This window comes from Oncorhynchus gorbuscha, linkage group LG11 (genome assembly GCF_021184085.1).
Source record: "Oncorhynchus gorbuscha isolate QuinsamMale2020 ecotype Even-year linkage group LG11, OgorEven_v1.0, whole genome shotgun sequence".
NCBI lineage: Eukaryota > Metazoa > Chordata > Actinopteri > Salmoniformes > Salmonidae > Oncorhynchus > Oncorhynchus gorbuscha.
In genome coordinates this window covers 71,945,125-71,973,042 of record NC_060183.1, presented here as the reverse complement: position 1 = coordinate 71,973,042, position 27,918 = coordinate 71,945,125, and the positions used below count along the sequence as shown (strand labels likewise).

The window sequence follows — 27,918 nt, the reverse complement described above, 5'->3', positions numbered from 1 at the left end:
CTAGAAAGGTACTTTGAATGGAGATTCTCCATTGACAATAGTTTTGAATTGGGGTTGATATCAGCAGGCAAGTCATTAATGGAAATAAATACATGGAGGCAGTGATAAGGGTCTTACTTGATCATTTATATCAGAATGGTAAAAAAAAAGGCACAGTAAAGCAACTGTTGTGGTGTTGTCAAGGCTCAATTATTCCATTGTTACAATAGTCTGGGGCATTCATCATTTCTCCACTAAGAAAGCCAGTGTTCACTCATTTTGGCAACAAAGTGAAAACCTATCATTACATGGGCAACACTGATGTAGAAGAGATACAGATTGTCATTTGCCCAGTAACTTGACAGGTCCAGGTTTTTACACTTAAATGAAACAAGACCAACATTATAGTGCCGCCCAATGTGGGTGGCGTACAGTATGTGAACCTGGCATGAAATGTGTGGGTTGAGATGTTGACCAGACTGTCCAAGCAGATGGAAAGGAAACAAAACCTGACAGGAACAAAAGCCAGCACACATCAGGGCCCTTACAATGCCAGCCAGCACACATCAAAGAAAGATAGATACAGGCTTGTACCAACTGATCTCATTCAGTTGGCTGACAGAAATATGTATCATTGTCCTGTTGACCACCCAAAGCATGGCTTATAAGAAATAAAAAGCATTGTTTGACAGACAATGTGCATTTCCATAGCCCTACCCAATATTGAGAGAGCATGCCAATTGTTAATGCTACGGAGATATCACAAAACAAAATTGTATTTGTCACATGCTTCGTAAAACAGGTGTAGACTAACAGTGAAATGCTTAACTTACTACCCTTCATAACATCGCAGAGGGAAAAATAACACGATGAATGAATACACAATGAATAAAGATGGCATTAGTTAGGTGATAACTTGGCTATGTTATCAACTAAGCCAAGTGCAATAGTAATAAGAAGCCTTTCTCGGACTCCCTGAACGGTGTTTTTTTTTAGACCAACTTTTTAACTCTATCATAAACAATATAGTGTAGTATCATGAACCCCCTATTAAAAAGTAGGTAGTTTGCCTATTTATGCATATACAATAAGAGTTAACCTAGAAACGATTCCCCAAAACAGGTAAAATACATAATCATGAGAAGCATCAATGCTGCTTTGACAGTTTTGGTATGCTACCCAAATGATACACAATGTGGTTAAATTACTGGCCATTAAGAGTCAGAAAATTTGAATATTTTGATGGTAATTCACATAACCTTACAGCATTTTTTATTTTACATTACAAAACAAATGGAGAAAATGACAGTGAACACTTTCCTCTGTTACTCAGACCTCCCGCAGGAGGGCGCTCCACCCACACTGGATACACAGGAGGACTGTTGAAATAAGGCAAGCGTTGCATAGCTCGAGCACTGAACACCATTTCTGACCAGTCTGAGAAAACACATTAAATAAAAGGAATGTTGGGATGCATACATGTAAAATAATTCACAACAGTCACATTGCTGATGGGATGATAAAATAAAGGTAGGATGTGTGCAGTGAAAGGTGTTGTTTTACAGGGTCAGCCATAGTAATATGGTGCCTCTGGAGCACTCTAGGGTTAAGTGCCTTGTTCAAGGGCACAGACAGATTTTTCACCTTGTCGGCTCAGGTCTTCAAACCAGTGACCTTCCAGTTACTGGCCCAATGCTCAACCGCTTGGCTACCTGCTACCCTTGCAGTCAACTGTTGTGACCATGACATGACTACCTACAGTACCATAACATACTGGCACAGTCCTATACAGATGTTACATTATCCCCTGATGAAGACAGCTTGTCTGTCAAAACGCTGGACAAATATTTTTGCATCTGAGCTCCTCGCCTTTAAGTGTTCCACTCCGCTGGCCAGCACCTTGCCTAAAAAGGTGTGTGTTTCTTTCGCCTCCAGATCTAACCGCTTGGCTACCTGCTACCCTTGCGGTCAACTGTTGTGACCATGGCATGACTACCTACAGTACCGAACACTGTCAGAGTCCTATACAGATGGGGGGGTGTGTACAGTAGAAGTTGTCTCCAACCACAGGATCAGATATTATTTAATTTCCTAATGACTAAGCTCATAATGAGGGTACTGCAATCTGACCCTAGACCATGCAACATGTACCTTGAGCCGAACAGAAACCGTTGATACAGTGACTTAATCGGGGGAAGCCTTTTCTGTGGGTCAAACACACTTCGGTCACACTTTGTTGATAAGCAACTGCTTGCAACGGTTACAGTTAGGGTTAGGTCTAAGTTAAGGGTTAAGGTTAGGGCGGCAGGTAGCCTAGCAGTTAAGAACGTTGGACCAGTCGCTGGTTTGAATCCCCAAGTAGACTAGGTGAAAAATCTGTTGATGTGCCCTTGAGTAAGGCACTTAACCCCATTTGCTCCTGTATGTAGATCTGGATAAGAACCTCTGCTAAATGACTAAAATATAATGTAGTTGGTTAGGGCTAGCAGATAGTTATCTGAAATGTAACTTAGTCTGTAGAACATATACAGATTGACTATCCAAATCAAATGTTACCACACTTCCTAGTTCCACTGCTCTGTAAACATTTTGCTGACCTCACCCTCCACCTGTTTCCTCCATGGCGACATACTGAGAGGGGGGGGGGGGGTGTTGTGAAATAGAAGTTTGAAATCTATGTGCTTTTTAGGGGGGAATGCCTAATCTTGTGATTAAGGGAAGTGACAGTGTTCCCACTGTGTTGAAGGTCAGTACAAGTACAGGTCAGGATAAAAACAGATTTTTAATTTGTTGGGGAGGACTATGGAAAAGGATAAAAAGCTGGAGCATTAGATCTGGTTAGATACAAATAGTTCAGTGTAAAAACAATACATTTATAGAGTTAGACGTGATACAGAACAATAGCATGTAACCACTACCTCAGCTGAACTGAAAGAGGCTTACATGATTCTATATGACACTATATGGCTTTTAAAGAGTGACAGCAATTATATACACAACAATATATTCTGAAATATATTATCCTGTTCTATTATCAGAATCTCAATTTTCTTCTCCGATTCAGTCAGCGCTGTTTCCATATTTACCCCTTCAAATCTGTGCCACATTAAAGCTGTGAATCAATGAGCTCTCCAGTGAAGCCCTGAGATAGTCCTATGGTACTCTCAAAACAGTTTGTTAAGATAGCTCAAACACATCAATCATAACAGCCCGTTTAAGGAATGACCTGGGGTGTACCTGTTTGCAGTTTTCAAATGTTTCAAAAAGTTTGGAACATGTCAGAGAATAATACTTCAACATTAAAGTAGATCTGCATTCAACCACCCAAGTCTCGACCAGCGAGCCTCTGCTCTGGGATTGCTTGTTCTTCTCTGATGCACTCTTACTCTGTGAGCGTTGCTCCATCCTTTTAGAGCTGGGGTCTAGCCTTTACTAACAAATCCAAGACGGAGGCCTTTTCAGAACAGAGCTGGACTCAAAACACCCATTGGTAACCTTGCAAAAAGGGCAGTTATGTATGTAGTCATTACATTTTGAATTCAGCTCACTTTCCTCCAAAGTGAGGCTTCCCTCTCCTTTGAAAATAACTTTGAACAGCTGGTAAGAATAATAATACCATGTAAATTATTGAAACATAAATGTACAACATTATAAGCTATACATTTGTCTGCATATTTAGCAAAATCATGAACATGATGGTTGTAATGACACAGCGTGGGACATTACAGCACCAGAAAGGGAAGGCCATATAAGTAACGAGAGTTGCCTGGCTGGTCTTAAAGGAATCACCTTTGGTGGCAATTGACCTCTAATCTCATCTACTCCAAGTCCATTCAATAAAAAAGTATCTCTTCGATATTCATGCAGAATATACCCCACAAATGTGTTCTGTATAAGCCAATGATGTATCCACGGTCACTGTTTTGGAGTGCAAATATCTAGGTTGTTTTCATTAGGTCACACGGTAACAAACATTTTTAAATGTGTTGCAGAAAACAAAAATGTGTGTTATTTTTGGACAAGTCCAGGTAGTTTCAGTCCATTTCCCACTATTTGGTGCCTAATAAAACAGGGCCCTGCTTTGGTTACATCGGCCATAGTGTTTCATTAACCAGTCAGATCCTGCGTCCTCTCACTGGCGTTTGGATAAACAGACTAGTGGACTGTATACTTCCAAGTGAAGATGGAAAACAGAGCACACACATATATTGCTTTGTAGGCTACATGAACCTTTCACACCAACTCTTATGTAGTCCTTCTGTGGCCACTGTCTATACCAGAAATGTCAAAACATACCTGTCAGTTTGAGAAAAAAAAACATATATATATATATAAATATTGTTTTCCTTTTGGTGGGGAAACATGCTCAATATAGTTTAAAATGACTAAAACCAAATGGAAACGGTGTAGAAATGATAATGGAAGCTAGACAGTCCGGGAGGATTGACCTCATGCAGCCCCCAGAGCAAAATGAGTTTGACAACCTTGACCCATACTGACATGACTCCGTACAAACAAACAAAATCCTCAATCTCACAAGCATTTCATTTCTGTCTCTCATCCTCTCCTAATCAGCATTCGACAACGATCGACTTTGCACATCATTTCATAGAAGAAATAGGGGGAAAAGAACCACAAAGTTGGAGAGGAGAGGTCTCCATCTGGTTAGTCTGTTAATAAACATCTTGTGACCTTGTGACTAGGGATGTGATGGTCATGGAATTTTGGATAATGGTAATCGGCCAACCAAATTACCGCGGTCACCGTAATAAATGTTTGAATATAATGTAAAAAATGTATAATTTTTTTGGTAGATTTACATTTTCTCCTCTCCTCCAGACTGCATGTGCTGCCATAGAAATATAATGAATAGAACAGGCATCCCAATTCAAGTAAATTATGGCATAATGGGTGGAGTGGTGGCTATTGACAGTGTACCCATAGTTTAAAAGCAGGAAGTAATTTGTGCTGCGATTTGATTCAATCAACTCACATTACAAAAAAATACATTGCATGAGCTACATTTGTTAACATAATTTGAGTGAACATTCTACATTACCATGGAAATTATTACGTCACAATATCAGGCAGCCATTGCAAGTGTATCTACAAATTTACCAGTCAAATTACCAAGATTAGATTTTCCTAGACTGTTCTATTTCTGTGTGCTGATGCTGCTGCATTGTGGTTATTCAGCCAAATGTTTATTTTAATTTTTTTAAATGGTTATGACTATCTTCATCGGTTACACGGTTATACTGTAATTGTGGCAGTCCTACCAGGTACCCTAAAAAAATACTAATTTAGCCAGGAGAGCCAAGACAACAACCAACCATCCTTCTCTGGATGCGTGTCCAGCAATACAGACACATCTCCCCCCTTTCTCCTACCCCATACTAGTGGAGGCTGGAAGGAGGGAGAAATTTGAGAATGGCCTCCAATTGAAAGTGACATCAGCCTCCACTGCCCAATCCTCTCTCCCGCTTTCCTCCTCTCTAGGCTCCCTCTCTCTGGACTCTCTCCTCATACCAGCTCCTTGTCGGCCCTCCACAGCTGTTCTTTGACCTCTGTGGGCAGTGTCTTGAACAGGTCCTCCTCCACCACCAGGCCGCTCCTCTTCAACTGCCTGCACTCCCCCAGCTCCACGGGCAGGCACTCCAGACGGTTACCCCGCAGCTCCAGCTGGGTCAGGCCCGTCAGCTCGCCGAAGCGCGATGGTAGAATATGCAGGCAGTTGTTGCCCAGGTTCAGGGTGCGCAGCTTCTTGCACTGGAACAGCTCTGGCGGGAGCGACTCGATCTGACAGTGACAAGGAGGGAGATCAGAGTGAGGATGAATGGTGAAATAGGAGATATGTTTATTTTGTCTGTTTTTGACTTCATAAAATATAATTTAATTGTATTTATGCATAGGTTATGCATACTATAGTGTATGGTTTAAACAGGCATACTGTTTCTTTCTTTAGGCTGTGAAAGGTGCTTAAAGTTGAACTCCTCCCCAGTGAACAGCTATGTTCTCAAGAACAGACTTGGCAAAAGAGAGAAGAAAGGAGAGTTCAGTACATACTGTTCCGACCGTAGCTACCCAATTGAAACAGTCACACCAGCCCATAGGACTTTAAGCCAATCAGAAACAAACCTAGGCACTCTGCCCTAAAGAAGGGAGCCAATCGAGCCATAGAGGTACAGACATACAGTCAGTTTTAGAGTACCATACATATTTGTATAATTACTTATGCTCACACCAACACCTGTTATTAATAGTTCAGTCATCTGTTGAGGCAACAGCACAATGAGTGCATTTTACATAGATGCTGTTCATTTAAGCCAAAATATGATCAGAGTAAGCTGATTCACCGAACTTAAAATAGCCATTCAAATTAAATGCTTTTCTTAGCTTCAAAACAGTGAAGAAGGCAGCTGGAGCTATCCAGGCATTGTTCTTCAAGAGAAAAACAAAAACCTAGAACACTTTAGAACATTGGTGAGCGTCGGGTCCTCGTTAGGGGCCCACCTGGGAATAACGTTTTACAAATTTCACAACTCATTTGGGTCGATAATGTACTAATGGCAAAGAGAAGACTCTGGAGAAGGGCGTAAAAACACAGAACACACCAGAGGGGTTCCTTGTAAATGGGGCTATTTTGAGCAGCATACCACCCTGTTTGTGGCCTATTCTCAGTATGGAACTACGTAATATGGGTGAGTGAGTGCAGTAAAACAAAAAAAAACATAATAGTATTGTTTATCAAACCATCGGATTCCTCACACAGCAGATGACCACCAGTACGCAATAGGGAAAATGTTGTATAACCTCCCAGAATTCCTTGTAAGTCCTTATTTTTCACACTAAACTTGATTCTTAAATGTATTGGATGAACGGTGGGTTCAGTTAATGAACTCTCTCAGCATTAGACAATGTCCACCAAAATCAAGCAAATTCATTGTAAGGAGACTGAAGTCAGCCTCTGTCAGGAATGTACAGGAAGTCACAATGGTCAGAGTGTCGTTGATGCAAAATGCACAAATCGGCCAATGCAAAATCACAAAATGGCCATTGCTATAGCGGAGTCACTTCACATGTACATGATTAAAATATATGAAATCCTATAATGCATTTACATATGATATTATACAAACTATATTTTACATGATACATTCCACTAAAGTGTTACACTTTCATTTACACTTACAAGAGTTAGCCTACACAAACTCTAGAAGTCAGCACTCAGACAAGAATTCACATAAGTCAAAGTTCATGTTAATGATCTCAGACTCAGTCGGGAGTTTTGTAAATTGTTTGTAAGATTGCATCTCCCGGAGGTATTCTGTACAGGACACACTAAACCTTTTCCAGCCATCTGCTTAACGAAGATGAATTGCATCTAACAGGGTGGGGAATAGTACATATAAAACCCCAAAAATACAGAATGAAAACAGTTTGCCATGAAAATCACCCCAGGGACAGGACCGCTTGAACTACAGCCAGAAGTGTGACAAACTCATTAGCATAATATAACTGCTTGTCTGTACTTTTAGAACTCTGGCACATTGTCTCAGTTAGCCAACAGTGTGTAGTAGGTCCAACAGTTTCCCCTATTTTAACTCATTTGAAACATTATTAGCAGGATAGGCGGTTACTTTTCAGAATATTGAACTATTCAAGTGACCAGTTTATCTCAATGGCACCGACTATAGGGCGGCAGGGTAGCCTAGTGGTTAGAGCATTGGACTAGTAACCGAAAGGTTGCAAGTTCAAATCCCCGAGCTGACAAGGTACAAAATCTGTCGTTCTGCCCCTGAACAGGCAGTTAACTCACTGTTCCTAGTTCATTAACTGAAATAAGAATTTGTTCTTAACTGACTTGCCTAGTAAAATAAAGGAAAAATAAAAAAATATGTAGACATTCCAGTCTACTAGGTAGACAAGGTCATCTATGTCTGACAAGTAGTATGGAGCTGCGGCTTGGAATATGGTTTCTTGATCCTATGTAATATATTCCCTGTGAATCTGATGTTTTTCCGGCCTTTATGGAAAATTTGCCATTAAAAGTCACTTAGTCAATATTTACCATATATTACTCTGAAAGTACCATGTTTTGCCCAATAGATAATGCTGTTCCTGCTACACAATTTTATCAATTTTGATGGGCTCTTGAGTTTTTAAATGCATAGACTACAAAAAAAAAAATGTGCAACCTTGGGTAGAAAACCAATAGCTTTTGCTCATGATGAAAATACATTGTGTGATCACTCCATGAAAGCAATTCAGTTTGTCCTTCTAGCAACCTAATGCTTCAAGCCAACTCTCCTTGAACAGTTTAACAAATGGCAGCTTTATGAGATGGCTATCCCAATTTCCTTATTTTGACTTTTCCTCCAAGCCCAAAACTGTGATGGAGGAATGGGCTAGTGACTAAAACTGTAGCGACAAACATATTAAAATAATACAATTATGAACCACTGCAAGGCAGTCTGCAAGGCAGTGATTAGTGACATTTACCATTAAATACAACACCATTACAAAAAAACTGTGGCCATGTCCTCATGCTCCTAGACCGTAGTGCTGCTTTTGACACCAATCGACCATGACATTCTTTTGGAGAGATTGGAAACCCAAATTGGTCTACAAGGACAAGTTCTGGGCTGGTTTAGATCTTATCTGTCGGAAAGAAATCAGTTTGTCTCTGTGGATGGTTTATCCTCTGACAAATCAACTAAGTTTCGGTCTTCCTCAAGGTTCCGTTTTAGGAACACTATTGTTTTCACTATACATTTTACCTCTTGGTGATGTCATTCGAAACAATGTTAACTTTCACTGCTATGCGGATGACACACAGCTGAACATTTCAATGAAACATGGTGAAGCCCCAAAATGGCCCTCCCTGAAAGCCTGTGTTTCAGACATAAGGTTGATGGCGGGAAATGTTTTACTTTTAAAAACTCAGACAAAACAGAGATGCTCGTTCTAGGTCCCAAGAAACAAAGAGATCTTCTGTTGGATCTGACAATTAATCTTGATGGTTGTACAGTCGTCTCAAATAAAACTGAAGGACCTCTGCGTTACTCTGGACCCTGATCTCTCTTTTGACGAACATATCAAGACTGTTTCAAGGACAGCTTTTTTTCCATCTACGTGACATTGCAAAAATCAGAAACTTTCTGTCCAAAAATGATGCAGAAAAATTAATCCATGCTTTTGTCACTTCTAGGCAACTAGAAGTGTGTGTGTGTGTGTGTGGGGGGGGGGGGGGGGGTCAGTCTTATGTCTGGAGTATTTCTCCCGTCTTGTTCTGTATGAATTTAAGTATGCTCCCTCTAATTCTTCCTCTCTCCCCCAGAGGTCCTGAACCTTGGGACCATGCCTCAGACACCACCTGATGACTCGTTGCTGTCCCCAGTCCAGCTGGTCGTGCTGTTGCTCCAGTTTCAACTGTTCTGCCTGCGGCTATGGAGCCCTGACCTGTTCACCGGACATGCCATTTTTGACTCAACCCCTCGACCTCTGAATGCTCGGCTATGAAAAGCCAACTGACATTTACTCCTGAGGTGCTGACCTGTTGCACTCTACAACCACTGTGATGATGATGATAATAATAATAATCATTTGACCCTGCTGGTCATTATGAACATTTGAACATCTTGGCTATGTACTGTCATAATCTCATCCCGGCACAGCCAGAGGAGGACTGGCCACCCCTCAGAGCCTGGTTCCTCTCTAGGATTCTTCCTAGGTTCCAGCCTTTCTAGGGAGTTTTTCTTAGCCACCGTGCTTGTAGATTTGCATTGCTTCCTATTTGGGGTTTTAGGCTGGGTTTCTGTATAGCACTGTGACATCGGCTGATGTAAAAAGGGATTTATAAATACATTTGATGGATTGAATGAACACCCATAGTAGCGTACTACATACTTAAACTGCATATACTAATTTCAGGGTTTGATCTAGTGGAAATCACTCGTCTTTTCCGTTTTACAACAGCTGATAAATTGATGCACTGTACCAAAATGAACGAATGGCAGGAGTCAACGCAATAGTGCATTAGATGACACATTCGGAGTACTATTTTAGAAATTGGACATACTATTTTTTTTAAATTGCATAATATTTAGTGGCTAGTATGGGTATTTGGACACTGCCACTGTGTGTTTGGGTCGTTTACCATTAAAGACCATTAGAGACCATAACATTGAAGTCATTAGAACTGCTGGATTTACCAGGAATGGTCTAACTAATACAGACCTTTTTTTGAAGGGGATAAACCACACACAGAGGAGCTGTTTCCTAGACACAGATTAAGGATAAGAGAAGGACAAACTGAATTGCTTTCATGGATGACTGACTGGCTTGAATTGTGACCACATAAGCAAAAGCTATTGTGGTCCATGTGTGGCTTTTCACCATGTTATTGTTATTGGTCTCACTCATTGTTAGAAAGAATTATGGTCCAAATCGGATGTTAGGTACTATATTTATTGACGATTATATAAATACAATAAGTTAAATTAGACAATTTGGATGCAATCAATTAGCTTAATTTCACATAGATCAAATTATATTTCAACACAATGTTTCAGGAATGCCTAATCTTATCTGTTTAACTACAGACAATTTCAGCTCAATCTCAGATGGTGGGTTTCAAAATCCTCTTTCTTGTGCTTTGAGGTGGAACAACCCTAGGGCCATTAACCCCAACATAACTGTCTTCATAATGCTAACCCCTACCTTCCTGTTACCCAGTGTGTCCTTTGACCCCATTCACATGTGAAAGAGGAAGGAAGAAAGAAGGGTGTTAAGAAAAATGTCTAAAATGTTCCTGTGACACACAGATAAAGGCCTTAACAAGTGTTTGGTGACACTTTGACCTGACCATGAAATAGCTAGATAGAGGAAAGAAGAAAGTTCTAGGTATATAGCACAGGAGGCAGGTGGCACCTTAATTGGGGAGAAAGTGCTCGTGGTAATGGCTGAAGCGGAATACGTGAAATGGTATCAATTACATCAAACGTGGTTCCAATGTGTTTAATGCCATTCGCTCCATTTCAGCCATTATTACGAGCCGTTCTCTCCTCCGCAGCCGCCACTGGTGTTTAGCTAACATTTTCTCAGGGACACTCAAATACTAGATCTCTACTCACCCTGTTGGCCGTCACAGCAAAGTACTGCAGGTTCTGGAGGAAGCCCACATCGGCATGTATACTGGTCAGGTTGTTGTGACTCAGGTCCAGGAAGCGCAGTTTGCGGCAGTAGAAGAGCTGGCCCGGGATCTTCTCAATCTTGTTGCGGTTTAGGTAGAGCCTCTCCATGTTTGTCAAAGTGCCGATCTGGATGGGTATGTAGGCGATCTGGTTGTACCACAGCTTCAGGCTTACTAGTCGGTGCAGGTGCTGGAAGCTGATGATCTCCTCGATGGTCTTGAGATTGTTGTCCTTCAGGTCGATCTCCTGCAGGTTGTGCAGGCTGAAGATAGAGTGCGGGATTCGTTCCAGGTCACAGCGCAACAGCTCCAGCTCTGTAAGATTCATCATCTTCTTCAGGCTGTTGAGCACCATTAGCTTGGTACCCTCGTTGTTAATGGACAGCTTTTGGAGGTGGACCCCGACATCCGTCACCACCTGAGGCAGCTTGGTCAGGTTGCTCTTCAGACGGAGCACTTTGAGCCTCTTGAGCTCCCGTAGCCCGTCGATTACAATGAAGCGGTTGTTCTCTGCGCTCAGGTTCCCTGTGAGGTGCAGCTCACTCAGGTTCTTCAGGCTGTAGATCCACAGAGGGATCTCCTTGATGTCTGTGAACTTGATGTGGAGGGACTTCAGGTTCTCCCTCAGGAAGGCCAAAGCTGGGGCCTCGATTTTGGCTGGTGTGTGGTAGAGCCACATCTCTCTCAGGCTGACCAGCTGGGCAATGATGGGGGGGATAGTGACATCAGGGATGAGCTCCAGCTTGAGCACCTCTAGTTCTAGGAGGTCAAACACTGTGTCAGGGATTCCGCTAAGCATGAACAGGTGCAGCTCCAGTTTCTCCTGGGAGTTCTTGGTGATGCGTTGCCTCAGCTTGTCCAGCGTCCACTCGTTGTTGAGGTTCAGCTGACGCAGTTTGTTCTCACTCACCTCCGATAGGAAAACGGCAAACCGTTTGGAGTAGAGCGGGTCATACTGGTCAATCATGTGCAGCATGAAGGCAAAGTCATTCTTCACATCGGGTATGTCGCTGTAATGGCTCTCCTCACGGATCGACTCAAAAGAGTAGCGCTTGAGGGAACGGCTGAGCATCCAGCAGAGGGTGTACATGCAGATGAGACCGTAAATCCCCACCAGGCTGATATAGAAACAGGCCAGGATCTTGAAGAGGGTGGCCAGGGGGTGAGCACAGTGGTACATCCTATAGCCTGTCAGCTTCTCAATGTCCACCTTGCAGATCACACTGAACTTGATGTAGTGCACATAGTAGGCCGTGTAGCAGATGATCAGGATGAACTTGACGACTTTGATGATGGTCTGGCGGATGTAGAGCCGGTAAACGATGTCCCCTTCTTCAACGTGCATCCGGAACTTCTTCACCTTCTCAAACAGAGCTTTGGCCTGCTCGCCTTCCTTCTTGTCCAGGACACCGGTGTCGGAGCGGTCCACTATGCCCTGTTCGATGCGGGACCTAGTCCTTTGGAGCATAGGAATGCTGGCCTCCACATCCTCGCTGACACAAGATGCCTTCTTGTCCACCAAACCGTTCATCTTCCCCAGGGGCTTGGGGTCGCTTTCCTCCACTACCGTCTCGGACAGAGCCCTGGTGGTCCAGGGCGAGTCAAAACACTTGAGCAGGATGGACACAAAGTGCTCTAATTTGGAGCTAGTCCGGGGGAACTTGAACCAGAAGTTACTGCAGGCCAGGAAGATGAGGGTGTGCAGTAGCACCAGGTAGGGGAAGTACTTGGCAAACCAGTGCAGCTTGTTCTCGTAGCAGACTGCGTCAATGTAGTTGTACTGGTGCCGATCCAGTTCATACTTGATGCCTTTGGGCTCAGAGGCAAATGGGTCTGGGAAGCTCACATTGAGGTACTCACAGGACTTGTTGACCACCCACTTGCAGGGCAGGCAAATCATCTTGTCCTGGGTGACCTGCAGCGTGCCCCCGAACACGGCGATCATGAGCATGACGATGGAGATGTAGTCTGTGAAGACGTCCCACCATGGCTTCAGGATGCGGTACGCCGGCTGGGTGTCAACAAAGTACCGGAGCTCTGTGATGGGGATCATGATGGTTTACCTATGGAGAGGGAAAGAAGTTCAATAGAGCAAAATATTTACAGGTTAACTACAAACATAGCTCATCGAACCACAGACACTGCTCATCAGATACTCGTGGGGAGACACGTCATGTCAGCGTGCGTTCAAAGAACTTATAAGCTTTCTTCAACAACTGATTTTTCAGCACAAGTGCAGACAGCTAAACAAATCCGACTGTCTGTGTGTGGTTACTTTATTCCAGTTCCAGTGAACTAAACCACAGACCTATGTATATTAAATGTGACTTCCTTTACAATGTTGTGAGTCAGCTAATGTCAGCACCCAGAACCAAATCAGTTACCTGTGCCTCAAACACAGACCATTCTTTACATTAAACTATATCTAATACAACAACTCCACAATTGCTTCAATTATTGTATATTCTCATCTGTAACCCAACATCTTATTTATATCAGAATGCAAAACCCTAGGAAGCTTATTATGGGAAATATGATCAGAACACTGTACCCATTCCCAGATGACTAGGGGCATTATGTCTGTGGGTTGCCAGGTTGGTGCAGGGAAAGCAGTTATTATGTTTCCCAGCTATGGAGAGTCTGTACTCGTCAGGGACAACCCAGACATCCTGTGAGCAGACAGAACACCATGTGGCTCAGAGAATGCAGAGCAAGCTGGATACAGAGGGGCACAGAACCTGACACAGCATGCATTAACACACTAAAGTTAGTAACATCTCTGAATCAATGTTCTGTGAAGACACCTCAAAACAATGTGAAATCAAAGTAATAAAAAATGACAACCCATCATGTAGGAGGATTTGACATTGTAAGGAAGGAGAGTTTTCTTGAACCTTGACATTTAAAAGTCCATTATGAAAACAGTGACTCGCTGCAAGAGTGAACAGGTTTCTTCTTGTTTACATTCTGAAGAAACATTACTCAATGTGTGAGGTTTAATTATGGTATTCAATGGGGCAACAGCAAAATGTCACAGATTATAATAAAACCAAAGAGGAATCCATGATCATGGCTGCAAAGTTGTTTTGCCAGAAAAGGAATGGTGTTTAACCTGTTATGTCTAGCTCAGCATTAGTCTATCACCACCAGTGATCTGAGAAACAGGAAAACAACCCATTTATTAGGACATTGTTGGGGGCAGGAGTTTTTTCTGATCAAGTGATTTGACCAGGAAAAACTCTTGGCTGTAGTTAGCCTATTACTAAGGACTTGCATTTTTTTCTGGTCAGAAAAACTTTCAGGCCTGAGAATTTACTATTACTTGCCAATTCCACGGTAACAGATTTACGTCGAGACCATTGATTTAAAAAGTTTAACAAATTCTGTGACTGTGGAATTGCCCTACTACTACGGTGTATGGGGAAAACCACCCATTTAATAGGACATTCCTTGGGAGATGAACCAGTCAAGTACACAAAGTCCTCTGCATTTGTACCGTTTCAGTGTTTCCCCTAGTATTTTTTTAAGCAGCATTAGGGGCGTGGCCAATGGCACAGTTTTAGGGGCCCGCCTCTCGGCCGCAGAGATGACATTTTGGTGTTTTAAAGCAAATATCCTGCAATTACACACAATTTGCCAAGGCTTATGTCCAGTGTTCAATGCTCCCTCTAAGCTGTGCGTGGGCGTGCATCTCCCCTGGGACTGCCGCACAGAAGAAATATCAGCCCGTGCAGAAAAGCACAAGATTGAACTTCACTCAACTTTAGAGTTTTCCCCGTTAGTTTTAACTATCAACGTTTCTTTACTGAGGGAATTGTGATAGAATCAATGCAATATTTAACCCCTTCCAAGGCAACATACCAAAACAAAAAATAACTATGCAAGAGATTTTGTGGTAGGCAGAACACATCGGGGTAGGATTCTATTTCATTGACAGGCACGACTCAGGCCTGTACTCTACACAGACCGGTGCACCATAACCAAATCAGAGCTGCATTAGGCCTACAGTGCATTCGGAAAGTGTTCAGACCCCTTGACTTTTTCCATATTTTGATACATTTTAGAATAAGGCTGTACCGTATCAAATAGTCCCCCCCAAAATAAATATTTAAAAAAATCTATACACAATACCCAATAATGACAAAGGAAAAACAAGTTGATTAATGTCAAAAATGTAAAAAAAATGGAAATATTACATTCACGTAAGTATTCAGACCCTTTACTCGGTACATTGTTGAAGAACCTTTGGCAGCGATTACAGCTTCAAGTTTTCTAGGGTATGACGCTACAAGCTTGGCACAATTTTCAGGTCTCTCCGGAGATGTTCGAACGGGTCCTAGTCCAGGCTCTGGCTGGGTTACTCAAGGACATTGAGACGTCTCCCAAAGCCACTCCTGCATTGTCTTGGCTGTGTGCTTAGGGTCATTGTCCTGTTGGAAGGTGTTCCCTAGTCTGAGGTAGGTTTTCAAGGATCTCTGTACTTTGTTTCATTCATCTTTCCCTCGATCCTGAGTCTCCCAGTCCCTATCACTGAAAACCATCCCCACAGCATGATGCTGTCAACACTATGCTTCACTGTAAGGATTGTGTCAGGTTGTTTCTCATGGTCGGAGTGCGCTTTAGGTGCTTTTTGGTCAACTCCATGCGGGTTGTCATGTGCCTTTTACTGAGAAGTGGCTTACGTCTGGCCACTCTGCCATAAAACGGCCTGATTGGTGGTGTGCTGCAGAGATTGGAGAACCAGAAGGACAACCATCTCCACAAAGGAAGTCTGGAGCTCTGTCAGAGTGACCATCAGTTTCTTGGTCACCTCCCTGAACAAGGCCCTTCTCCCCCGATTGCTCAGTTTGGCCGGGCGGCCAGCTCTAGGAAGAGTCTTGGTGGTTCCAAACTTCTTCAATTGAAGAATAATGGAGGCCACTGTGTTCTTGGGGACCTTCAATGCTGCAGAAATGTTTTGGTACCCTTCCCCAGATCTGTGCCTCGACACAATCCTGTCTTGGAGCTCTACAGATAATTCCTTCATCCTCATAGGTTGGTTTTTGCTCTGACATGCGCTGTCAACTGTGGGACCTTATATAGACAGGTGTGTGCCTTTCCAAATCATGTCCAAGCAATTGAATTTACCACAGGTGGACTCCAAACAAGTTGTAGAATCATCAAGGATGATCAATGGAAACAGGATGAACCTGAGCTCAATTTCAAGTCTCATAGCAAAGGGTCTGAATACTTATGAAAAGGTCTTATTTTTTATTATATTTGCAAAAAAAATCTAAAAATACTGTTTTCACTTTGTCATTATGGGGTATTGTGTGTAGATTGAGAAAAAATAAAACAATTGAATCAATTTTAGAATAAGGTTGTAATGTTAAAAAAAATGTGGAAAAAGTCTAGGGGTCTGAATACTTTCTGAATGCACTGTATATGCAAATTGACCACTGCCATATGGATGTGCCATTCACTTTGAACTAGACTGCTTTTACAGCATGACTGGTCGTGAGTCAATGTGCTTGTTTTGAGATCAAACTGGGAACTACATGTAGCGACGTGTGCACATGTGTAATTCTGTTCATATCCTTTGCAAGTTAGTGAGTTATTAGCCCAACTTTAGATTATTTGTAGTCAGCAACGGGGGAGTAATTGCTTCCTACAAGAGCACAAAACATGTATATTTCTAGACATCTTTAAAAAGCAAGTCAGGTAACGTAGAATGTATGCACACATGACTGTAAGTCGCTTTGGATAAAAGCGTCTGCTAAATGGCATATATTATTATTAAATAGCTTTTTTATGTCTTAAAGGGGCAGTATTTTGAGCCAGGCTTGAATAAGCCTCGGGGCGGCAGGGTAGCCTAGTGGTTAGAGTGTTGGACTAGTAACCTGAAGGTTGCGAGTTCAAACCCCCGAGCTGACAAGGTACAAATCTGTTGTTCTGCCCCTGAACAGGCAGTTAACCCACTGTTCCTAGGCAGTCATTGAAAATAAGAATTTGTTCTTAACTGACTTGCCTGGTTAAATAAAGGTAAAATAAAATAAATAAGCCAAGTAATCAGTTGGCAGAGGTAGAATAATTGGTTTGATTCTCTGGAACAAGGGTATGGTAATAATGACGCATTTTATTTTGTAAAGTGGTTTCTTGCGTCAAACAACTATTTCAGTCACTTCCTTGTCTGAAGGGCAAGTGGATAAACAGGTTAATGTCAAGCCCTGCATGTTTTTTTAGTTAAGACTCATGAGAGTGTAGGCCTACATTGAACACCACACATTGGCCGCGACTGTAGGCTGACCCATACAACACCTATTTCAATGTTAAAATGGGATGCATTTTCTCCATAGTTTTTAAATGTATTTTTCTCCTCAATTTCGTGGTATCCAATTGGTAGTCACAGTCTTGTCCTGTCGCTACAACTCCCGTAAGGACTCAGGAGAGGCAAAGATCGAGAGCTGTGCGTCCTCCAAAACACAACCCAAACAAGCCGCACTGCTTCTTGATACAATGCCCGCTTAACCCGGAAGCCAGCCGCACCAATGTGTCGGAGGAAACACTGTGCACCTGCCCACCACAGGAGTCGGAGTCGCTAGTGTGTGATGGGACAAGAACATCCCTGCCGACCAAACCCTCCCCGAACGACACTGGGCCAATCTCCCAGTCACGGCCAGCTGCAACAGAGCCTGAACTCGAACCAGGATCTCTAGAGGCGCTGCAGTGCCTTAGACCACTGCGCCAGTTCTCCATCGTTTTTGATGGTAGGCCACGCTGGCAGGCCTACATTATGATCAAATAACCACGGTAGCTTACTTGACCACTTAAAACTAACTTAAAGCGGATACAGCCTCAGTGTTCACAGTAAACATGCGCCGGAAGTTGCACAGAAATTTCAAAGTTCAAGTTTGCACTCAGCAGACCTGAAATTTGCTCAGTGACTGAAAAAAAATGGAGGGAATAAATCTTGTTAAGCCTTGTTCTTATGCCATCTAATGGCACCGGAGGAGATGGATGTTGTTTTACGAGCTCATAACAAATAACCTATTGTGTTTTTTCACGTTATTTGTAACTTGTTTTGTACATGTTTCTGGATATCAGAACAACGACTAGTCTCTTCATACTGGACAAAGATTTTTTCCTTTAACGAGTCGGACATGAAGTATTTACACACTTGACAAGGTCAAGCGAAGAGAAGGATATATAGGGGACCTAAGTCAGGATGCCTTGTAAGAATCCGACTGCGAGTGGGTAACCCGTCTCTACCTTCCGTACTATTAGCCAACGTGCAATCATTGGCTAATAAACTAGATGAGCGCCGATCAAGACTATCCTACCAAAGGGACATAAAAACGGTAATATCTTCTGTTTCACAGAATCGTTGCTGAACGACGACATGGATAACATACAGCTGGCTAGGTTCTGTGCATCGGCAAGATAAAACAGCGGCTTCCGATAAGACAAGTGGCAGCGGTCTGTGTCTTCGTTAATAACAGCTGGTGCACGAAATCTAATATTAAGGAAGTCTCAAGGTTTTGCACGCCTGAGGTAGAGTTTCTCATAATAAGCTGTAGACCACACTATTCACCAAGAGAGTTTATCTATATTTTTATAAGCTGTCTAGGAGGTCGACCGATTATGATTTTTCAACACCGATACCGATTACTGAAGGGCCAAAAAAAAAACCGATACTGATTAATCGATCGGCCGATTAAAAATCGGTATTGTTTTTTTTGGGTCCTCCAATAAAAATCGGTAACGGCGTTGAAAAATCATATTTGATTATTACAAATATATATTTGTAATAATGACAATTACAAAAATACTGAATGAAAAATTTAGCTAGCTAGCTAGCAACTTACCTTGACTCCTTGCTGCACTCGCGTAACAGGTGGTCAGCCTGCCACGCAGTTCTTGTGGAATGCAATGTAATCAGCCATAATTGGTGTCCAAAAATGCAGATTACCGACTTATGAAACCTTGAATTCGGCCCCAATTTAAAAATAAATAATAATAAATAAATAAAAATCAGTCAACCTCTAGTATTTACCACCACAACCCGATGCTAGCACTAAGACTGCACTCAACAAGATGTACAGTACCAGTCAAAAGTTGACACACCAACTCATTAAAAAAATATATATATATACATTTATATATATATTTAAGTGTTATACCAAAATACACTGCTCAAAAAAAATAATGGGAACACTAAAATAACACATCCTAGATCTGAATGAATAAAATACTTTTTTCTTTATATAGTTGAATGTGCTGACAAATCACACAAAAATTATCAATGGAAATCAAATTTATCAATCCATGGAGGTCTGGATTTGGAGTCACACTCAAAATTAAAGTGGAAAACCACACTACAGGCTGATCCAACTTTGATGTAATGTCCTTAAAACAAGTCAAAATGAGGCTCAGTAGTGTGTGTGGCCTCCACGTGCCTGTATGACCTCCCTACAACCACTGGGCATGCTCCTGATGAGGTGGTGGATGGTCTCCTGAGGGATCTCCTCTCAGACCTGGACTAAAGTATCCGCCAACTCCTGGACAGTCTGTGGTGCAACGTGGTGTTGGTGGATGGAGCGAGACATGATGTCCCAGATGTGCTCAATTGGATTCAGGTCTGGGGAACGGACGGGCCAGTCCTATATATATATATATATATATATATATATATATATATATATATATATATATATATATATATATATATATATGCCATTTAGCAGACGCTTTTATCCAAAGCGACTTACAGTCATGTGTGCATACATTCTACGTATGGGTGGTCCCGGGGATCGAACCCTGGCGTTACAAGCGCCATGCTCTACCAACTGAGCTACAGAAGGACCAGTCCTAGCATCAATACCTTCATCTTGCAGTAACTGCTGACACACTCCAGCCACATGAGGTCAAGCATTGTCTTGCATTAGGAGGAATCCAGGGCTAACCGCACCAGTATATGGTCTCACAAGGGGTCTGAGGATCTCATCTCGGTACCTAATGGCAGTCAGGCTACCTCTGGCGAGCACATGGAGGGCTGTGCGGCCCCCGAAAGAAATGCCACCACACACCATGACTGACCCACCGCCAAACCAGTCATGCTGGAGGATGTTGCAGGCAGCAGAAAGTTCTCCACGGCGTCTCCAGACTCTGTCACGTTTGTCACATGTGCTCAGTGTGAACCTGCTTTCATCTGTGAAGAGCACAGGGCGCCAGTGGCGAATTTGCCAATCTTGGTGTTCTCTGGCAAATACCAAACGTCCTGCACGGTGTTGGGCTGTAAGCACAACCCCCACCTGTGGACGTCGGGCCCTCATACCACCCTCATGGAGACTGTTTCTGACCATTTGAGCAGACACATGCACATTTGTGGCCTGCTGGAGGTAATTTTGCAGGGCACTGGCAGTGCTCCTCCTGCTCCTCCTTGCACAAAGGCAGAGGTAGCGGTCCTGTTGCTGGGTTGTTGCCCTCCTACGGCCTCCTCCACGTCTCCTGATGTACTGGCCTGTCTCCTGGTAGCGTCTCCATGCTCTGGACACTACGCTGACAGACACAGCAAACCTTCTTGCCACAGCTCGGATTGATGTGCCATCCTGGATGAGCTGCACTACCTGAGCCAGTTGTGTGGGTTGTAGACTCCGTCTCATGCTACCGCTAGAGTGAAAGCACCGCCAGTATTCAAAAGTGACTAAAACATCAGCCAGTAAGCATAGGAACTGAGAAGTGGTCTGTAGTCCCCACCTGCAGAACCACTCCTTTATTGGGGGTGTCTTGCTAATTGCCTATAATTTCCACCTGTTGTCTATTCCATTTGCACAACAGCATGTGAAATGTATTGTCAATCAGTGTTGCTTCCTAAGTGGTGAGTTTGATTTCACAGAAGTGTGATTGACTTGAAATTACATTGTGTTGTTTAAGTGTTCCCTTAAATTTTTTTGAGCAGTGTATATTTTATATTTGAAATTCTTCACAGTAGCCACCCTTTGCACACTTGGCATTCTCTCAACCAGCTTCATGAGCTTCATGCTCAAGTGTTGAGTACTTGTTGGAATGCTGTGGTAGCCACGCTGGTTTAGCATGCCTTGAACACTAAATAATAATCAGACAGTGTCACCAGCAAAGCAACCCCACACCTCCTCCATGCTTCACGGTGGGAACCACACATGGAGATCATCAGTTTGCCTACTCTGCGTCTCAAAGACACAAAATCTCACATTTGTACTCAGAACAAAGGATACATTTCCACCGGTTTAATGTCTGTTGCTCATGTTTCTTGGCCCAAGCAAGTCTTCTTATTATTGGTGTCCTTTAGTACTGGTTTCTTTGCAGCAATTCAACCATGAAGGACTGATTCACGCAGTCTCTTCTGAACAGTTGATGTTGAGATGTGTCTGATACTTGAACTCTGTGAAACATTTATTTGGACTGCAACTTCTGAGGCTGGTATCTCTAATGAACTTATCCTCTGCAGCAGAGGTAACTCTGGGTCTTCCTTTCCTGTGGCAGTTCTCATGAGAGCCAGTTTCATCATAGCGATTGAAGGTTTTTGCAACTACACTTAAAGAAGCTTTCGAAAGTTCTTAATTTTCCGGATTGACTGACCTTCATGTATTAAAGTAATGATGGACTGTTGCTTCTCTGTTTATTTGAGCTGTTCTTGCCATAATATGGACTTGGTCTTTTACCAAATAAGGCTATCTTCTGTATACCCCCCTACCTTGTCACAACACAACTGATTGGCTCAAATACATTAAGGAAAGAAATTCTACAAATTAACTTTGAACAAGGCACACCTGTTAATTGAAATGCATTCCAGGTGAATACCTCATGAAGCTGGCTGAGAGAATGCAAAGAGTGTGCAAAGCTGTCATCAAGGCAAAGGGTGGCTACTTTGAAGAATTCAAAATATATTTTATATTAGACATTGTTTAACACTTTTTTGGTTACTATGTGATTCCATGTGTTATTTCATAGTTTTGATGTCTTCACTATTATTCTACATTTTAGAAAATAGTAAAAATAAAATAAAAACCCTTGAATGAGTATGTGACGTAGAAGTCAGTCACTGGCCGCGGGCTGCATTTGGTTCTTTAATGCACACACATATTCATCACTCCTCCCTGCGCCATTATAAGATAAGTTAACAATGTGGGTCGACACACAAATTAACTGTCTTGGTGCATGCATTTCACACTTGTCAATGTTCATATTTGAGAGATACAATAATTATTATACTTATCAATGTTGTGAATGAGCGCATTGTTTGTTTGTTCTGTTCCTCTCTCTCCATCTCTGTAGCTTCCGGGTATGCTGGAAAAGGACCCGAGCAAAGGGAATTGGGTTGGCTTTATAGTGCCTGTCTCAAATGGCTCATTAATGCATATGGGCATATTGGAAGATATTGTCAGTAGTGATGTAATGTTGTAAATGTTATGTTGTGATATTGTTTAAAACCGTGTTGCAATGTATATCCTTTAGTATGTTTAGTTCATGGAAAATGTAGGTTTGTATTGTTAATTGATTAATTAATTAGGGTTAATTGTTCTCAGGGGAGGGGCTAGCCCTACAAAAGGAGCCTCTCTTTCAGTCATGGGGAGGCATTTTTGGATTGAGCTGTGGATGGGGCAGCATTGTTTTTAAGCTGTCCCATAAGGTAGACGTTGATGGCAGTACTGTTGTTGTTTTTTTTCCGGAATCACTTGTAAATAAACACCTTTGCACAGAAAACTTTTGCGGCTCCGCCATCTTTTTATTTTGATAGAGGTTAGGTTATCCAGTTTAGCCTTCTGGCCTACTCTACGTGACAGAGTAGGTGTCCAAACTTTTGACTGGTACTGTATAAAAACTGCATACACAGCAAAATCTGTGGCTGCCACGATTTAGCAGCGGCGGCAGGGTAGCCTAGTGGTTAGAGCGTTGGACTAGTAACCGGAAGGTTGAAAGTTCAAACCCCCGAGCTGACAAGATACAAAACTGTCGTTCTGCCCCTGAACAGGCAGTTAACCCACTGTTCCTAGGCCATCATTGAAAATAAGAATTTGTTCTTAACTGACTTGCCTAGTTAAATAAATGCATATAGGGGAAACACTGCTGTTTAAACCAGACACGCTACTTCATGAAAATATCCCAAAACGGAATATACTGAAGCTTAGAGTGCCCACCCTCAGCAGATCCCGTGATACTGCTGATTAGATAACCCTCGCAATAAGACATTTCCTGTTTCCTCTTTGAGGTCAGATGTGGTGTAGATATTAGTTTATAACTTCTTCAGTTCTGTCTCTCCCACTCTTCATCTGCCCCTCCCCATGCAATGTGGTTGATGGACGCTAACAGAGGCTCATCCAGTCCAAATCAGTATGCCAGGCAGGAGCCTGAGCCATGTAGCCATCTTAAGTCTGCCTCTCTCTCTCTTTGGATCACTGCCCGCTCATGCAGCAACTGCCAGTTTGTCAGAAGCAAATCTAGTTAAAACACTGAGACCGAACAAAAACTAGTCTGTTTCACTCTATTCTTATTTTTTTAATCTCAGAATCAAGTTGCCTAGAAAGTGATGTTTTAGTTCTCATATTTCCAGTCATAGAAGTCTGTTTGCGTCAGAACGCATAAATTACTGATACTGTGTGCGAGCCCGGGTGACTCAAACACCCCGTCACACAGCCTTTCAGTTCACGTACAGTAGCTTCACAGTGAGCACTATCAGACAGATCAGACAGATCAGACACTTTAAAGGTACGTCACTCAGATCATTATATAGCAGCTTGATAAATAATTTCTGTTTGCCCGTGTGGGTCAGAGTAAACTAGATGTGTCCTGTCTGTCCAGGTTCAGACAGTATAAAAGATATGGAAATCTGCCCAACAACAGTACACCCAATATCCCTCCTCTCTGTCCATCTGTCTGGTCCCCTGGCACACCTACTTAATTAAACTCCAAGAATGTCTGATAGAACTGCAGTTGCAGTTCTAAGTTTCCCTGACAGTTGCCTGACATGGAATTGGGTTAGTATTCAAGTTTAGGAAGGTACTGTAGAATCTTAAAATCGGTCGACTTCTAGTTTTCAACACCGATACCGATAATTGGAGGACCAAAAAAAGCTGATACCAATTAATCTGCCAATTTTTAACATTTGTATTTGTAATAATGACAAGTACAACAATACTGATTTAACACTTATTTTAACTTAATATATCAATAAAATCAATTTAACCTCAAATGGGTAATGAAACATGTAAAAAGTAAAAGTGCAATATGTGCTATGTAAGAAAGCTAACGTTTCAGTTCCTTGCTCAGAACATTAGAACATATGAAAGCTGGTGGTTCCTTTTAACATGAGTCTTCAATATTCCCAGGTAAGAAGTTTTAGGTTGTAGTTATTATAGGAATTATAGGACTATTTCTCTCTATACCACTTGTATTTCATATACCTTTGACTATTGGATGTTCTTATAGGCACTTTAGTATTGCCAGTGTAACAGTATAGCTTCCGTCCCTCTCCTCGCTCCTACCTGGGCTCGAACCAGGAACACAACGACAACAGCCACCCTCGAAGCAACATTACCCATGCAGAGCAAGGGGAACAACTACTAGAAGGCTCAGAGCGAGTGACGTTTGAAACGCTATTAGTGCGCACCCCGCTAACTAGCTTGCCATTTCACCTCGGTTACACCAGCCTAATCTCGGGAGTTGATAGGCTTGAAGTCATAAACAGCTGCTGGCACTAGGATAGCCTAGTGGTTACAGTGTTGGACTAGCAGATGAAAGGTTGCAAGTTCAAATCCCTGCGCTGACAAGGTACACATCTATCGTTCTGCCCCTGAACAAGGCAGTTAACCCACTGTTCCTAGACCGTCATTGAAAATAAGAGTTTGTTCTTAACTGACTTGCCTTGTTAAATAAAGGTAAAATAAAATTCTACAGGATTAGCATTTAAAAAGTGACTTGTGGTCGGAAAAGCAAGTAATAAAGTGGCTGTAGATGATTTTGAAAAAGTGTTAAATGAATAAAACAGGTATGGTACGAGTTTGTTGAGTAGTTCGCTGAAATTCACTATGATTTTGTTTATTTTCCACTTTGATGGTGAACTTTCTGTACTGCTAACATTTACTTCGTTTTTAAGTCCGGCACTGGTCCAATTAATTGTTTATTTTTGAACACTAATTATTTTGTTATCTTCAACCTAGGGCAACATCAGGAAGTACCATTAGCCACCCTAGCATGGTGGTGGAACATTTTGTTTTAATAAAGACAGTACACATATTTTTCAGATTTTCTTTTCCAACCGAATGGCCATTAAATCGAGGTAAAGAAAGAAACCGACGCCTTTGCAGCCTGAATGGAGGATCTTTTATGTATGAACCAGTCACCAGGGTACACGAGTGTATTAAAGGCTGTGCAGCAAATGACAAACGAAGTAAGGAATAACAGCAGCAGGGCTAAACTCTGGTAGGAAAATGCTCATTTGTTTAATGCAGATTTTAGAATATTCACATGAATACTAGCAAGTTTCTCACCCAGTGGCATATAGGCTATTTAGGTGAACGCTGATTCCACCCCATGATAAGCAGTACCAACTTTGTCAAATATTGTCCATTCCTGCATGCCTCTCCAGGATGCTGTTGGAGAGAAGCACCACTGTGCTGTGCTCCACCAATGTTTAAAAAAAAATCAAACATAAATCATGTAGCCAATAGCCCAGGGGTTCTCAAAGTGGGGTCCGAGGACAAGGTACTGCAGGGGGTCTGCGGACAGATTTCAAAATATATCTCAAAATAAAAAATAAATTGCAAATGATGGTTACTAACAGATTCAGGCCAAGGGATCCATGGAATAATACAATATTATTCATCTACAATTTATGTTCTTAACCATGGGAAACATGGGCCTGTGAGGCTCACAGGGATATTGGAATCCACAGTACTCCCCAGTTATACATTTTAACACAATACTTTCTGTATTCCCAAAAGTATTTATTTTATATATATACATAATGCACTGTAATTTAAGGTAACTGTCCAGTGACAATCTCACTTAAGTTAATGTTCTATTAACTCAAACAATGTTGTTGACTCATCCTATACTTAGTGGTCAAATCATAAATTGGAGAATTATTATTTTTACATCTCTAACTTATCTCAAACATACTTTTTCAAAAATGCTTTCCATTTCCTAATTGAGGAGGATGCTGGCCAATCAGCAGTCTACCTGCATGAATATTTTGAATGACTGATATATGCTCACACCATTATTACATTTACATTTAAGTCATTTAGCAGACGCTCTTATCCAGGGCGACTTACAAATTATGTTGATGGGGTACACCCACACCATTCCAAAACAGAAAATATCATTTTTGTATCATACTTATTTGCATTTTTTTGTGCGGAATACTATTTCAATCATATTATAACTAATTATAGGTCATATTTCATGGAACACTGGACAGTTACTTTAAGCTTTGAAACGGCAAAATGCTCTCTGCTTCGTGGCAAAATGTGTAGAATTGCAGGACATTTGCTTGAAAACCAACATTTTCTCTAATGCCTCGAAGCTGGCCTTTAAAAAATGTTTTTCCCAGGGCCCGATATACTTGGTTCTTCCGGCGATGCACTCCCTTCCCTGTATGCTATTTCTTTCTCACTCGAGTTGTGCTGATTATGAGGTTTATGAATTCGCCAACACAAAAGGGGTCCCCGGACCCAAAAAGTTTGAAAACCCCTACTAGCCTACGGTAGAAGAGTATCGTTTTCTGTAGCCTACTGGCTGGAGAATTACATTTAAATCACAATATCATGAGATAAACGTTTTACATCATGCACCTTAATCCGATCAAATAGCCTAACCTAAACGGCGCCCAATCAATACAAATGCGCTTAGTTGTGAATATGACATGTTACCAAACAACATTGGCCTATCCTAAAAAAAACAGGACAAATCAAAGTAAAATTGACAATATCTGGAATTAAAAATAGATAAATCAGGACTCACAACGGCTAAACTGTCCAGGAAATTCGCCCCGTGTGCTAAATTGTCATGTTAATCAGTGATTTCAGGTTTGTAGACCTATTTATCAATTCTTGAGGAACTGCATCATAGCGAGAGAAAAAAATACTTATGCATGTCTCGCTGTGTAAATTGATGTGTACATTGATTTCATGGTTTCTCAGGATAAATCCTGATAAATTGGGTAGTTGATATTCAAATCCAAAATTATTAGTCACGGAAATCAGGACTAATAAAGCCAATGGAGCTGCCGACTTAAATGATAGGCCTACTACATTGATGTGTATTCATAAAATTCCATTGCGGGCCACACCGTAGGCTACACTATTCTAGTTTTGCGGGGGAGGGTGGCACATTTTTTGTCTCTCCTAGGGCGGCAGAAACGATGTATATACACAAGAGTCGATATTTCGCTATGAACATGCATATATGGACTGTCGTAATGTAGCATTTTAAAGTTTGTACTCACCTAATTTGTTACAATAACGGTCTTCCGCACATAAGTGATACATTTCTTAATGTTTCACAGAATGGACATATTTACGTTCACACACCATTCGCAGCAACAGAAAATACTCGGGAGAGGCAGCTGTCTCCACCCAGGAAGTTGGATCATAATAACATGGTACCAGCGGGTTTCCACTGGGCTCGTTTGAGAGGTAAGTCTTACATGCTGACCAGACCCGACACGTCGCGTGCGCGAGCGTCGCAAAATAAATTTAGAAATCCATATGATTCTATTATTGCACCCA

General features: G+C 41.9%; 1 protein-coding gene across 1 annotated transcript; it reads right to left on the bottom strand.

Annotated features, from left to right (window-relative positions):
• Positions 1-105: 105 nt before the first annotated feature.
• On the bottom strand, positions 106-27,802 carry LOC123989382 (volume-regulated anion channel subunit LRRC8A-like). The gene is made up of 3 exons (XM_046290343.1): positions 27,636-27,802; positions 11,115-13,236; positions 106-5,778 (listed from the first exon to the last, which is right to left on the bottom strand). The coding sequence occupies exons 2-3, from the start codon at positions 13,224-13,226 to the stop codon at positions 5,503-5,505; spliced, it is 2,388 nt and encodes a 795-aa protein (XP_046146299.1). The 5' UTR covers positions 13,227-13,236; positions 27,636-27,802; the 3' UTR covers positions 106-5,502.
• Between the last annotated feature and the right edge of the window lie 116 nt (positions 27,803-27,918).

Excerpts from the sequence above, each read along its gene's own strand:
- LOC123989382 (XM_046290343.1), bottom strand. The coding sequence starts at position 13,226 with ATGATCCCCATCACAGAGCTCCGGTACTTTGTTGACACCCAGCCGGCG. Across the intron at positions 5,779-11,114 it reads TTGCTGTGACGGCCAACAGG|ATCGAGTCGCTCCCGCCAGA; the intron begins GTGAGTAGAGAT and ends TGTCACTGTCAG.